The following is a 15,699-nucleotide window of genomic DNA, read 5'->3' as shown; positions in this document are numbered from 1 at the left end:
CATGTCTCAAGTCAATCACTCGCCTTGAAAGAAATTATTGCTTCATTTTCGATGTCATTTCCCATTTTGTAATTTATTGTATTTAATCAGGCCAAATATATTTCAAACAATAATAATATAAAAAAAAGATGACGCAATTTATTCAATTGTAATTTACATTTATATTTGCGAATAAAACAAATTCTATGTCTTATCGTACGATATTTATAAGTTAATTTCTGTATTTTATTTAATTGCATGTTTTAAGTTTGTATATATCATTTGAATTAGTTTTCTTATACCGAATGGCCAAAAGGTCATCACTTAATAATTCAATATTCTTAATTATATGGTTTTGATGTTTTACTTATCTTTAAATGAACCTTTCACAGTTCCAGCCCTATAAGCAGTTAATTTAATTACATAATGGAATTGAATTGCACTCAACTTCTTGTAACTTTTTAAATATTACGATCGTTGTTTCTTCTAAATTATGAAGGAAACTTTTATTTATGAACTGAATTTAATTTTATGTTTGATGCAGTTGTAAGATTTGCACAACTAATTCAAAAGAAACAATTTATTATATTAAATAAAAAAAATTGTCCACACTGTGAAAGATTTGTTTAAAAATAATTATATTATTATTTATTTACATATTTTTGTACTTTTATTTTAAATGTGAGACTAAACTAACTGACGGACTAAGTCCGCCAAGCCGGTCCCAAGCCCAGGTGAGAAAGGATGAGGGGTCCGTCGGAGTTACTTATGTTTCAGGATGTAAAGGCTAACTATACGCAGAGCCAGGAGAGGGAGGATATATTCATAAATGTTTATGCTGTGTAAATATGGTATTGTTTGCAACCCTCTATAAAACTATAAATAAATCTATCCAAAAGGTACAAAAATCTCTTTAACAAAAACTTTCAGTTTAAAATGTTAAGTATAAGGGTTGATTAAACGCCAAAAGGTACACAAATCAGCAGGTAACCAACATTTCATTAATATTTCATTGATATCATTAACCTAATTTTACTGTATTAACTTTTCATTAATATTTTTTAGAATTTATTACGTGTCCCAGACCCTTATGCTGGCCATTTTATTCATAATAATTTTTTTGATATAATAATAAAAGGTGAGTAATATCATCATTAGTTATAAAAAGGCACTTTACTTTAACTGTAATCTAAATTATTATTGCGATTTTTCTTTTTAGGCGCTTTATTCTGAATAATCATCACACTCTCACATTCAAATGGAAAAGGGAAAGTAGGAGTTGGTCTATTGCTGCTGAAATCTGAATCACGGATTTAAAATAAATTGAATCTTGAATTAGTCTTACTGCAGAATATATGAGCACAAATTATGCAGTTAATAACAAATAAACAATACTTGTAATTATAATTCATTTGCAAACTTTAATTGAATGTAGTCTTTAATTGAGTACTTATCAAAGACGTTTTGTTATCAAATAATTAGTAAAGCACTTTAATAATAATTTTTATTTATTTATTTATTTAAATAATAATTGCCATCTGAAAAATATAAATATCTTTATTTTGTTTTACATATATGTATATAACCTTCAGAGTAATCCATCTAGGGATAAATTAATTTAAAAATATCCTTAATTACGTTGTATTTATTTAGTTAGTATATACTGTATAATAAGAAAAGTAATGTAATCGCCTATTTTTTCAGGCGGTATTTAACGTCCATCTACCAATTAGGTGACGTGGACAGGGGCGAAAGCTCATAATTTACTAAAAACAATTTTTTCTGACAAATAAAAAGTAGTCTTACTGGGGTTCTACCACTTACATTGTCACGCTCTTGACTACAAGACCAACGCCCGCCCCTAGTATATCAATATTTAAATCTATATCTATAATATAAGTATAATATATATACAAATATAAGTAAACAAATTAAAAGTGTAATTAAAGATAACTATAATAATATTTAATATTAATAAACCATGTTAAGTATTAATTATCTGTTATTTTTAAAGAAGTGTACTTGGCAAATTGTATCCAACTAATTTAATCAAAGGATGAACTTAAATCAATGATTTTTAGGTTCATACTGATGTAATAATTTCGGTGAATGCATTTTTTAAAAAGTATTTTAATAATTTAATTTAATTTAATAATTTTTTTTTAAATTGCGTTTCATTAAAAAACCTGTGCATTAATAGATAGATACGTCCTTTTAAAATCAATCTAAATTAGATGAAGCGAGCCTTCTCGCAGCACAAAAATTATTATGAATAAAATGGCCAGCATAAGGGTCTGGGACACGTAATAAATTCTAAAAAATATTAATGAAAAGTTAATACAGTAAAATTAGGTTAATGATATCAATGAAATATTAATGAAATGTTGGTTACCTGCTGATTTGTGTACCTTTTGGCGTTTAATCAACCCTTATACTTAACATTTTAAACTGAAAGTTTTTGTTAAAGAGATTCTAAATACAATTTTGCTGGCCTCACTGCCTTCTTCCCGTAATCCAGAGCTCGCCTTTAGAAATCCTTAAAACCGTGTGAACTCTTTAAAAATCTATTTCCAAAAAAAAAATTAATGATTCAAAAAGCTAATTCGTAACTTTAACACTAAGTTGGGTTACATTACCTCTAATAAATCTGGAACTCTACTTTTAACTGCTGCCCACGTACAGATTATACCAACGACTAACAAGCTACCCTAGTCTCACCTGAAACGACAAAAACTTAGCAAATGATTTAACTAGCATACCATCGGTTAACATTTGGAAGGCGGTCAAATCTACTACATTACAAATCACTGAAACCTCTTAACGTTACTGAAATCTATGTAAACAGATATCTGTATTATTCAATCAAACCTTATGAACCTTGATGAATCCCAATAGTTTCAGTCAAAAACTTTAGGAAAAAAAAACGTTACTGCCCCTTTTTCTTGGCGAATGTTCCCTGCTTTAAGACAAAAGAGTCAAATTTTAACTCTTTTCATGCATTGTCGCCTTCAAAATTAACAACTTTCTGTGTTGGGGCTCTTAAAAAAATAATTGATTTCATAATTTGATCATCACTTTGTGTCTTGCAATGGAATTTGTAAATTTGATTTTATTATAAGAAAGCTCTATTTTTTTTTTTAAATTGACTTATAAAAATGCAAGTTATATTAACAGGGCGAACATGAAAGCTTGTTATTAAAAACTACTAACACCTAAAGGCTTCACAGTCAGCTTGAAATTCTGCCTTATTCTTGACAACTTCCGTTTTGTGAGAGCTTCCGCAGTTTGGTCCTTGCTTGGGCACTTTTTAAAGGCATCAGACAATGACTCTTGAAGAGCTCAGTGTAGGAGGTACCTGCGATAAAGGAATAAAAAAAAATGTAATTCCCCAACCTTTTGTTGTGAACTCCCTTCGAACCGTTCTATCTCTTGAAGATGAACTATTTTAGTTTAATTTATTGTTGAATGCCACTCTTTGTCGTCTTAACCACAGAAGTTAGTGGGCTTATTTATTAGGTAACTGCCAAATAAAATAGGTATTTGATTGAATTAGGAATGTACTTCTAGAATGCTAGATCAAGCAAATAAGAAGTACCAATTTAATAATGAAGATTAAGGTATCGGTATTAACCTTTCTCTTACAGATTAAGGAAAGTATTACAATCATGCCAAATTTTCCAATGAGAGTTTTCACTGAAATATCGGTTTTGAAGTTCCCTGAACAGTTCAGTTTTTTAGAGAATGCTGTCTGTTTGTCTATTTGTAAACAAAATATCGCATCAAGCTGACTTTTGTAGCTAATGATGTGAATCTGACATCAAAAAGTAACACTTTACAGAGTTAACAGTTGGAATTACAAACTTTACAGTGTAATACCTAATAAATATTTTCCTAGTTCATTTAAATTTTATTATTACTTACAATGAGCATTTGATAAAATTTACACCAGGTACAGCTGTTGTTCAAAATGAATTTAGTTTGTGGAGCACAGCTGTTCTATCTAAGTACTTGCAGTTTACGTAACTACTATTGTCGAGAAGTAATAAGGAGTTTAAGATTACTTTTACAATAGCAGAATTAAAAAAGAAATGCACATTTTACGAACGAACACAAATCTTACAATGGCTGATAAATTTACTGGAGATCATTTAAACCATCAAGAAAATTAAACTTTGCGTAATCAATAGTTTCATAAAGTTCATTAAATTTTAATTTCACTTTTGGATAAATTGTTTCAAACTTTTCCATGGTAGTTTGAGCCTACATCCTGAGATCATTTCCCTTAGAAACTTCATATTGAAAATTTGGCTTAACTTCCAACTTTAAAAAGTTGTAAAAAGAAATGAATAACAGAGAACTTAAGTTTTAATTATTCCGTGCAATTTGTCTAACTACTGAGTAAAAGAGAAGACCTTGTGAAAGTAAAATTGGCGCCCGCGGCAAGCCAATAATTTGGCGCCTCTATTGTGGTGGCTTCTTTTAACTTTACTAAAAAAATTATTACTGAAAATAATCGATCTAATAAAACTAATTCATTAAAAAAACAGTTTTACGAAAAGTTATTTATTGGGCTAGGCAGGATATTGAAAACTTTGTCGGTGGGCCGGTTTTTCCAGAACTGCGTGGTACCAATTTTACTTCTTCAGCACACTGATGACTTTTCCATCAAAGTTTTCTTGTTTCAAATTGTTTCTAATTACCACCAGATAGTTGCAAATGGTTACCAGGAAGATTTCACTCAATTGTGTGTTATAATCTCACCTGTGAAAAAAAGTGAAAATTTAAGTTTGTACTAAAATGACGTAGTTTGAAAAATATCGCTTGACCGGAAACGTGAAGAGTAAGTTTGAATCTCCAGAACCTTGCGTCGCAGCATTCTTACACCGCCTCTCCTTATAAAGACCATTTGCTTTGAAAGTTTATTGATCTGCCCTCGAGAGTTCTTTTATTATAGTGATCCTAAATGAAAAACAACCCGTTACAGGATAAGCTTAATGTTGGGAACAAAACTTTGGGTATTATATAGTAGAAGAGTGCTCGCCAGATTTTACTGAAAGGAAAAACAAATTCTGTGAAGTGAGCAGTCGGTGTAGAATATGAGAAAGGAGTGCTAGACGTAGAAAAGACAAAGGAAATTACAAAGAATAAGTGAGGGTTGTTGTGGAAGGTGTTGGTTGTCAAAAGGTGGCCATTTGATATGGGATGCTGCAGACGTTTAGATAATTCCAATCTTGCTCCAATTGTAAAGGCTCTGGCAGAGTGTGCCCAGGACTGAACTTTTCATCTTTTTTTTTTAAGACGAAATACACCCTCCTTAGGCATTTGTTCAACTACTTCGGGAGCGATTTAAAGTTTAGCCTCTTTCTTGGAGGACTTTGTTTATTTTTCTTAGCTTTCCCTGACACTCCCTTTTGGTTACTCCCTTTGTGTCCGAATTTTCACAGCATTAAGCGATCACTGACTGGCCCCGGGGTTGAAAGTCCTGAGGGCTGTTCTGCTGAATATCCTTGCCATTCTTTGGCCCCTCCATGTGTGGCCCCTCCTGTCCTAGAGACAACTATTAGGGGGAGTACGAATCACTATCTTAATCTATAACACTGTCCTTGCTACAAGCCGGTGCGGAGACCGGACGCGATACTTCGTGCTTGTACACAATTACCATTTTCGTCTAAAGTTGTAGAATATCTTCTAAACTATTGTCACGATTGTAAAAAAAAAATAATAAGTAATATTAATATTGTTCCCTGTTTTCAATTCCTCGTTCAGTTGCCCTCTCGCTAAGCTCGTGGGTGCAAAACCTGGACTCGGTGAATGAAAACTTAACTTACAACACTGGAACAATTAATACTATTAATCAAATTCTCTTAATTTTTTTTTTTAAAACACATATTAAATAAATGAACTTCTTGTCAGCTATTCCTACACTGTCTACGGGTTCCTAATTCATCCATGTTTAAGCAATATTCTTACATAAAATTGACATCATTAATTTGAAGAAGAAAACAATTTTAAAACTTAATATTCTCGTCTAGATGAAAGACTTATCTCTTGGAAATCCCTCTAGTATACGGCCATAATATTATCTTACATTTTAGGAAACTAAGTGATGTTCAAATTGATTTAAAACTGCAACCTCCTCTTTAAAACTCCTTTTCTTCTTTCATAATTAAGTAATTCTATTAGTCTATAAATTTCCTTTTTCAATTAGCTCTTTTTTGATCTTACACAGCCACCCATTATTGTCTTCAAAAAGGGAAAAAGCATTTTTTTGTTACCTTCTATACAAAATTACCTGAAGGAAACCTTGTTAATCTTGATAGGGACCTTGCGCCTCCCCTCCTCTCTCACGAACAGAGAGTAGATTTCAATGAATATAAAGAGACCCTGTTGATCATTCAATAAATAATTCATGCAGTTCTCTGAAAAAATTGCAAATGAAGGATTTACAATTCCCATCTCTGTGATTGTCAAACCTAGAAGTTCGTACTTTCTCTCGCAACTCCAGAGAGGAAGTATTACGTTCGTGTCAAATTTTTTAATTTGAGCTTTCTACCGGAAGTTAAATAAATTTCTCACTCCTATTTCCTTTCTAAATTACTCACTAATACGTAGTGAGTATTTTGGGGTTAGTGTTCCGCTAGAGAAATATCTAGTAAATCAAGTTTCGTAAGTCGATAAAGATTGAAAACCAATGCTGTAATGATAAATTTATCGATTCGTAACTAATAAATCAATAAAACAAGCCTTTATTTCGCATTAAAATATACATAATTTTTAACATTTTGAAAATAATATTGACTTTTATCACTTTTTTTTTATAATAATACATATTTTAAAAAAACATAATGTCTATTAAAAATTTATCTTTATTAAACTTCTCTTGATTAATATTTTTATGAATTCCCATTTTGTGCCACTCTTTCCGAATTCTCCCGTAGTTAGTCCCTGTTATTTCTGTTAATTCCATCTAACAAATAATCTTCCTTTTCTTCTTTTCCAATTTGCCGGGCCGCTATAACTTATACAATATTAAACTACAGCTGTCTGTCTAAAGAGTGGTCTTACAAACATGAGAATAATCTTCTGAATTTCCATAATAAATGTTTGAAAGCAAAACCAAATCATTGTTTAAGAAATGGCTCGTATAACATTATAGTAAAACATATTTAAATGGCTTTAGATTGTTATAACTTGAACGCTCAATTACTTGATACCTTTAGAGTGAGTAAGCAAGGTGCTCCTTCCAAAAAGGAAGAAAAGATTTCTCCTGCTAGAGTTACAAGGAGTAACACTAAATGGCCGTTTTGGAGGCAGTAGCTTGGGAACTACCAGATCTGCCCATAATCTAATGTAATCTAGTGCTGTAATTGATTAAGAATTACACTTAATTGATTCATTGATTCATTATTTAGAATTTATATCCTGTCATAATTTTATATGATAGAAAACTATGGACTCTCTCAATAGCATTCCCGACGAGACAAGCCGAAAGGACTCTAGCGATTCATTCGGCATGGTGGATGTTGAGAGATGGCAGTAGTGGTGAAAGATGAAGTGTGGGAATAATACTTGTGATATCTATTGCTGTAGCAGTTATGCGAAAGAGCTGGTAACGACCGTCAATGGTTGTTCCGCACATCGGCTATTAGTCGGCATAGTTTAGATTGTAATGACTGAATAGTTCGTATTGCTTGTTGGTTTGGCTATAACGGAAGTTCACATAGGACTTCCATGGTAATGTATAGCTTACGGTAATGTCTTCTCCGTTTTGTCATATATCAGCCAATATATGATCTGATGTATGTACACTAATCTCTAAAAATTCAATACCAGAATACACAACAGATCTTAACATATTTATTGATCAAATTTGTCTCTATTCTCTTCTTTTCGCTTCATTTCAGAAAATATTAATTTAACAAGTTTAAAATTTGTGTAACCATTTTTAAGAAAACCTCGAAAACTGTAAATCGCTTTCGTAAAATCGCACTATCAGTTGTCAGATTCGTCCAAAACTTTAACGTGTTGAGCGATAGAAGTACTAAAACGGAATTCTTAGTTTGAGTAATCTAAACTTTTAATTTTCGAGATATTTTTTTTTTCTTTTTTTTTGTTGAAGTTACAAAACATGTAAAGTAAATTAATCGCCTATCTTTTTTCAGGCGGGGCTTATCGTCCAAATACCGATTCCAGGACGGGGGCGGAAGTATATACTTTACTAATCCCAAAACATGTATTTCTGGTGAAATAAAAAAAAAATAAAAATTACTTTCTCGGAGAAAAATACTCGCTGTATATCTTTCTGACAGTAACCCTTTAATTACTTGGCGCTACAAACTTGCACTGTTGGAAACCATCTTTACTAAGCTCGTTTAAGGACTTTTTTCATTATCTCTTACTTTATTCTAGAAATTATACTAACTTCCGGATATTTATTTCCTGTGGGAATGTGTGCATTGTGACACAATGTGAATAAATTACATTTTTGAATTTAAAAAAAATAAAATAAAAGTAAATCCTTACTCATAGAATGGAACGATTGTAATAGAGTCAAATTTTCGAAATTACTGAATATTTTTTCACTTTTTTAGATACATTTTCAAGAAAAGATGTAAATTTATCGATTAAAATAGGTCAACCCGTAAAAATTTCACATGATGCGTTGTAATTAAAAGTTCCGGTAGGACAGTTGTATAACTGTTGATCGTCAAAAACCTCACGAAAAAGCGTAATGTTGATTATAAGTACATTTTAACTCCGAACAAAAAATATAATTCCTTCTAACGGATCCATATTTTGGACTTAATTTTTCAACTCTGACGTATGTACAAAAAGCTGCGATTTTTGTAGTCATTATTTCAGCAAGTTTTAAAGCTGCTATTAATTAGCACCGTGGAAATAATCAGCGAATGAATTCTAATCACAATCTTCATTACATGGAACAGAAAGTTAATTTAATTACCAGGGAAGAGAGTTTTTAAAGACACTGTTCAGAGCACTTTGCATCGAGTCTTTCAAAATTCAACTGAGTGTCAGAAAGATACATATTTAAAGACGAGCTAAACTTAATTACAATGTCTTTCAAGTATTGCGAAGTAGAGGTGATAGAGAGAATAGCAGACTTTTGTAGGAGAGCATCCCATTGAGAAAATAATTCCTTCTGTGCTGTATTTACATTGCCTTCAATTGGAAATTAAAATTTAAAATGTATTTGGAAGTTTTGTTTGGATTCAGTGGATTGAAAAAAAATGTTATTTTCGATTCAGTGATGTATGCAATAAGATCGCTGTAGTTTTCCATTATAATTCACATTGTTAAGACTTCATTCCGAGAGTTGAGAAATTGTTTAAGAATATTAATTTTTACTTTCTCCAATTTCTAGTAACAGAAGGTATTGCGATCTTGCAAAGCATATATGTAAGTTTTAAGGAAATAGTTGGAATAAATAGCAAATATTGTGTTTAAATTTTGTACCTATTTATTTGTATTCATACTTTTCATTTTTTAAATTTATATTAACACTATAAATTTCTCATATTTTGTAAATCCAAAAGTCAAAAGAATCCAGTTCAAGATTTTATCATAACTTGTTAGCCCACAGCTAACTAACCTGTACGCTAAAGGAGGTTGTTGTCTTGTTAGCTAAACGTAACTACATGAAGCACATGCCCATCAAGTGATAAGTAGAAGTTGACGTGGAAAACTTGAAGAATAACCGATAACACTTTGATTGCTCAATTCTTTCATGTTCGTTTTTCAGTTTGCGTAATTAGACAAATACTTTTTGGGGAAAGCTTTAACTTCCAATTGGCGTATTTATTTCTCGCTTCCCGGATTATTACTTATAGGTATTCAATGATTTGAACTTTAATTATTACTTATAGATATTAAATGTATGAAGTTCTTCAAACATTGTGCCCATGAGAAGCTGGCATATCCCAATAAAAAGATGCTACTACTTTCGCAAATTAAAAAATATTGATAACAGCTAATCTGGGCATTTTTAAAAAGTTGATTGAAGAAAACCTTAAACTAATTTATTTATGCTAAAACTTAGATCTTCATTAAAGAACATGTCAGTTTTTTCAATAAAAATCAATTCAATTTGAATACCTTTTTGTTTTGTCAAAAGCACGTTTTCTGTGAAATCAATTTATTTGATGTTTCGATTTCAGACAGTGTCCGTAGCGGTCAGCGTGCTGACTCTTACATTCATATCATTAGATCGTTGGTATGCCATTTGCTTTCCATTAAAGTTCAAATCTACCACATCTCGAGCTAAAACTGCCATACTAATCATCTGGATAATCGCATTGTTGTACGGTAAGAGAGTTATTCTTTTTCAATTAATTTAGATGGATTATTAAGTGTAATAATATTACTAATGAGTAAGTTAGATGTTTAGATGTTGCAATGCCTACAGCATTGGTTGACCGGGGTAACAAAAAAAAATTCTTGTATTTTCTATTTTGTGGTCACCTTCTCAAGCGAGTTCCTGAAGAAAGAAATCAAGAGTTGTTGGAAACGTCGAAGATTTTTAAAAAAAATTACTCTTGTTTAGCCCCAGCCAGTCATTGCAGTTTTTAGTGTAATAATATTAAGATTCTAATTATGATTTATTTATTTTAGATATTCCGGAGTTGATAACACTTCGTACAGCCAGTCGTAAGAAGTTTCACGTGGAAACGGTACTGTTCACACAATGTATCGCCTCCTGGGACGATGTTGCCGAACGTCATTACACCACATCTAAAATTGTATTTTTGTATTTACTGCCACTCACCATTACTTCTGCTGCTTACTTTCAAATTGTCAGAGTCCTTTGGAAGTCGGACAACATACCTGGCCATCGCTATCAGCGAGAAGTTTGCTACATTTCAGGTAAATAATATTCAAAATTTCGCCCATTTGTACTATGAGCATAGTAGTTAGATATGTTTCGGTGAACTGTCAGACCTAGGATTTAGATGTAAAATATTTCTAAACTGCTATATACTTCCTCAAAAATTATTGAATCGCCCGCCCTACAAAAGAAATCTCTATTTAGTTCACAAAAATATACAACTGAATAGTTTTCTAATTGGCCGAGCTTTTTGGGATACGATTTAACCGCTGATCTCTGCCATCTGGAAACCTCTGTAGATTCACTTTTTCCTCACAAAACGATTCAATGAATAAAACAATTAAATTACTTGTTGTTGAGATAAGTGGCACTAACATTAAGGTATGTATATACATATATATTTGTATTTAAAAAACACAGAAAATTTAAAACTGTAAGGGAAGAGTTTGTGAAATATTCGATTATACGCATTGGGTCAAAATTCAGAATACGCCACTGATTTAGAATTTTATGTTGTGTACCTTTTCTGTAGTATTATGTCTTTATTACAGTCCTCAGTTTTGTCAATATGTGTACTATTTGAACACTGAATAGTTGATAAACATTTCGGTTAATTTGTAAAGTGTAAATAGTGTAAAACCGCTAGTTACGTTTAGTGTGTATGTAACATATATGGTAACAATCTAGGAAAAGACCAGATTAATTGCAAATATTTATTTTTCACTTTTAGCAATTTATTGCAATTCGTAGAATTTGTACTAAACCAGACTGAACTGCATTTAATAAGTACAAGGCGTACGATAAATAAGAAATTATTTTTTTCTTATAAAGCTCAAAATCCCTGCAAAGAAGTGGCAACGTTCAACCTGAGACCAAGCTATCTTATGAAGTTGTGTTTTTCTTTAGCTTTTCTTCTTTACATTTATTATTGTTTCATGTGCAATGTCTATTTAAAAGTAATTTTTGATTTTATTTAAAATAAATTATTTCATTAAAACAAAAAAATTAGCTGTCTGAAGCATAAAAAACATTTATTCATTAAATCGGCAATTCCACTCCATCAATTTTCTTCAATTTTGGAATTTCTCTTACATATTTGAATACCGATTAATATTAAAGAGGTAATGAGGCTGCACATTACGCTTGAATTACACCTAGAGAAGGAAGCTTAACCAACTTTTCTCAAAGAACCGCTTTAAGCAGCGTTTTCGTGGGAAAATGTTCAAATTAAAGGTTATAGTTTTACATGAATGCAATAGCATTGGAGTTTAAAAGAAAATCGTAGAAGTTTTTCAAGAATAGTATAGCATAATGGCACCGAAATAATTGAAGTTTTGCGATCTCTTGTGTACCGCTGTGAGGCGTTAAATATGTTATAAATTTCAATGTAATATATTGTTTACTAACTGTTTGATGTTAGTATGTTATAATTAAATATGAATCTAATGTTCGGTATAAGAAAATAATTTGTGTGTTAGAACCTTGAGAAGAACATAAGCGAAAGTCTTGAAAACAGTTGTTAAAACATGTATTCAATAGTTACAAATATTTAGTAAACAAAATTGAAATCTGTTTGTTTCAGGGAGCAGTGTAGATTCTAGAAGATACATGGCTGTATCCAGAGGACCTACATCCGGTGGCACACAGGCTCAAATAAGATCTCGCAGGAAAGCTGCCAAAATGTTGGTGTGTGTGGTATTAATGTTCGCACTCTGTTATTTTCCTGTACATCTGCTCAGTATTCTAAGGTAGGAATCAAAATTGATTTACGCCTGTTTTTGGGGGAAAATGCATTGCTTTCCCTGTATAGATAAACTATTCATGAATTTACGTGAACACCTTCTTTTATTCAATGAAGTTGGCCTAGTTTATTCAAATTTTGTTTGGTGGTAAAATAAAATATTATGTTGTTTTTTTACTTGCAGATATACTGTTGATATACCTCAAAACGACATCACTGTAGCCCTGGCAATGCTTTCACATTGGTTGTGTTATGCTAATTCGGCCACTAATCCTCTTATCTACAATTTTATGTCAGGTAAAAGTTCTATAACGTATCCATGAATGGTAGCATTCTAATTATAGATTTCCCGAAATCGTGTAAAAATAAATAATTACTTTAAAAACAGAATACAAATTAAAAAGCGATGCTGAACTTATTAACACTTGACATTTTGATTAGTTTTCTGTTACAATATAAAAGCTTCTACCCAATCCCAGTTTCGATCCAACAAGAAAATGTTGGGAAAACTGCAGAATCGAGTTTTTCCCCGCACACCTTTTAAAAAAAGGATATAGAAAAAAAATCTGGTCTGTCTTCACTTCTTCTTACTCGTACATTAAAATTATTATTCAGGTTTTCTTTCAACTTCAATTTTTTCTTGATATTGGCTACACTGTAGGTCCACAACAATAAAAGGAATTCGAAGGAAGCGTGACCACCTGAAACTTCTCCTTAAAATCAATTTTCATGAGAATAATTTTAAACAAAACCGATAGATCTCCAGGTGATGACTTAGGTGATGGTGAATGAAAAATAAAAAAAAGTAGCCCAAACAATTTACAGTTTTGGTCAAGTAATACTTTTCAAACTCGGAAGAGTAACAAGTATAATTCTTATTATATTTAAAAGATGGTTAAAACTTTCTGAACACTATTTTTCGGACTTAGTGTATTTCTGGATAATTTGCTTAGTAGTAAGAGAAATTATGATGTTTACTTTTCGAGGTACTCTTCTCTGAAATTTAGGTTTCCATTTTGACCACGACTTTCACATGCATACATGTTTAGTTAGCCATATTTACTACAGATGTATTGTTTTCATTTTCGTTCCTAGATTATTTGCATTAAAATGTAATTTTTTAAAGAATTCGCAGCAACTATTTCGAATCATTGGTAAATTTAATCAAACTCATCTATTTTAGCAAAATTTATAAATTTTAAAAAATAAAAATTTGCAGTACATGTGGAATTGTTGGCGATGCATGTAATAACTTCGAAATTTTTGCTTGATATTCCAAGATTTTGTTTTGGATTTCGTATTTTTTAATAACGGAAATTTACCTGTTATTCTGTTTAAAATTATGCAAATTTTCTACTTAACAGGGGGAATGCACGTTAAAAGTTGCCTTTACAGACCAGTTTCTCTGAGACTTTCTATAATTCCTCTCGTATTGAACAGGAAAGAAATGCAAGAACTTCCTCAGAAGATGTCGAGAAGTTTGGTTATTAACTCAGTAGTACTCTTTAAAGGGTTCAAACATTGCAACTCAGTTGGTATATAAAGATGTTGCGGGATTCTTTTTGCATATTAAAGAAATTCTATCATCACTGAACTAGTTTTTGATTGTTGTTAGTGCACCTGAATGTTTCCCAAACGCTAACTCAAAATACCAACAATATTCTCACACTAATTTGGTACCCTTAATCCTACCTTTCCTTCCGAACAACATGTTTCGTCTGAGTTTCGAACTTAAACATCCTCTACCGCCGCCCACTGTACTTAGTATTGCATCACTTGCATTTGTTTGTATCATTTATTTTACTGAATGCTGCATTGTATTTATTTTAATCATTTCAGGTAAATATCGTAAAGAATTCAGAAAAACTCTCACCTGTTGTTTTGTAACCAAAACCGATCGTGTTTGTGCCCGGAGCGAACTTGCCTGTCGGGATTGTCGACTAACGCAGATCACCTCAGCCAGAACTGAGATAGCACATTTCGGTCCCACGACCACAAACTTTGACATGGATTAAACAAAAAAGGGGAAGATAAGAAAGAAGAAGACTGCTCATTATTTTAAGGTTAGAGACTCTAACTTAGGAGTAAAAAAAAACAAAAAACAAAAATTATGACTTTTCTACTTCCAAAATTCTATTGTCTTGATGTACTGGGCTGTACATAATTGTAACTAATTGTAGATAGGTAATTGTAATTTATTAATTTAATATAAATGTATGGATGTGTATATACAATATGTTATGTATGTGATATGTTTAATAATACTCTTATCAATAAATGCAATCATATCACTTGTAAATGTTTAAGAGTGGCTGCATTCGGCCACTGATGTGTCAAATCTATGGATTATGAATTTATTGTCACGCTGTTCATTGTCTATTAGTTTATTATTTTTAATTTTCTGGGCGAAACCAAATTACAGTAAAACCAATAATTTTATAACAAAAGAATTTTTGTTAGGTGGTTGGTTCCGCTGGATAAAATCGTCTATCTTAAATGACTCTTCCTAACTTGCTGCTATTGATTTGGTGTTCTTTTAATTAGTTGTGATTGGTGTGAGTAGGGACTGTGAAAGTATAGACTTCTTTACAGGCATGGAAACATGGAAATGGAAGTGATTCTAATGTTTTTGTTTTTAGTAAAAATAGCGCGTTTAGTTCTTAATAAAAAAGAAATCAAAAGGAAACCAAGCAAAAAAAAAAAAAAAGAATACAATAGAATGGAAATGAACTTAGAAAAGTTAAGTAGATGGTTAAAAAAGGAATTAAAAATATTAAGAAGAAAATATATTTATTCCTAAAATTGTTAATCTGTATAATGATACGACAAGAAATAATATTTAAGTTGTTTTAAGTTAAGTAAACTGTTAATGATGAACACACGAAAGTTGTTCGAAACATCTCTTCAAAGCAGATCAGGAAATGAATAAATAAGTAAATGTGCTGTGAGTTAATTGCAAAAAGATTACTTTTACTAAAAACAAAATTCCTAAAAAGTCTATAAACAGTAAAGTGATTCTAATGTAGAAATTTCCAAAGCAGATCAGCAACAAGAAAAAGAAGTAACTAATAACGAAAGAATATCGAAAATTAATATCTTTTTTTTAGATCGAAACAACTAAATTGGAAGTTGTAGG

The 15,699-nt window shown here is 31.3% G+C and overlaps 1 protein-coding gene and 3 long non-coding RNA genes across 4 annotated transcripts in view; 2 read left to right on the top strand and 2 right to left on the bottom strand.

Annotated features, from left to right (window-relative positions):
* Window positions 1-15,699, top strand: part of LOC141455332 (orexin receptor type 2-like) — a 118,566-nt gene that overhangs the window by 100,874 nt on the left and 1,993 nt on the right. The window contains exons 3-7 of the mRNA XM_074130284.1: window positions 10,155-10,302; window positions 10,609-10,860; window positions 12,405-12,570; window positions 12,748-12,860; window positions 14,403-14,626. Of these exons, the coding sequence (XP_073986385.1) occupies window positions 10,155-10,302; window positions 10,609-10,860; window positions 12,405-12,570; window positions 12,748-12,860; window positions 14,403-14,578 (855 nt within the window). The 3' untranslated portion in view covers window positions 14,579-14,626. The remainder of the gene's footprint in view (window positions 1-10,154; window positions 10,303-10,608; window positions 10,861-12,404; window positions 12,571-12,747; window positions 12,861-14,402; window positions 14,627-15,699) is intronic.
* Window positions 119-2,445, bottom strand: LOC141455337 (uncharacterized). Its single transcript, XR_012459212.1, has 2 exons — window positions 2,372-2,445; window positions 119-2,292 (listed from the first exon to the last, which is right to left on the bottom strand). It is a non-coding gene; the product is annotated as an uncharacterized lncRNA (long non-coding RNA).
* LOC141455335 (uncharacterized) lies at window positions 700-1,314 on the top strand. The gene is made up of 2 exons (XR_012459210.1): window positions 700-1,117; window positions 1,199-1,314. It is a non-coding gene; the product is annotated as an uncharacterized lncRNA (long non-coding RNA).
* On the bottom strand, window positions 2,449-3,890 carry LOC141455336 (uncharacterized). The gene is made up of 4 exons (XR_012459211.1): window positions 3,649-3,890; window positions 3,190-3,334; window positions 2,616-2,697; window positions 2,449-2,543 (listed from the first exon to the last, which is right to left on the bottom strand). It is a non-coding gene; the product is annotated as an uncharacterized lncRNA (long non-coding RNA).

The sequence above is a fragment of the Rhodnius prolixus genome, unplaced genomic scaffold (genome assembly GCF_049639745.1).
Source record: "Rhodnius prolixus isolate KJV_2025 unplaced genomic scaffold, Rpr scaffold_4, whole genome shotgun sequence".
NCBI lineage: Eukaryota > Metazoa > Arthropoda > Insecta > Hemiptera > Reduviidae > Rhodnius > Rhodnius prolixus.
Note: the sequence above shows the minus strand (reverse complement) of the source record. Positions and strands in the feature narration are given on the sequence as shown.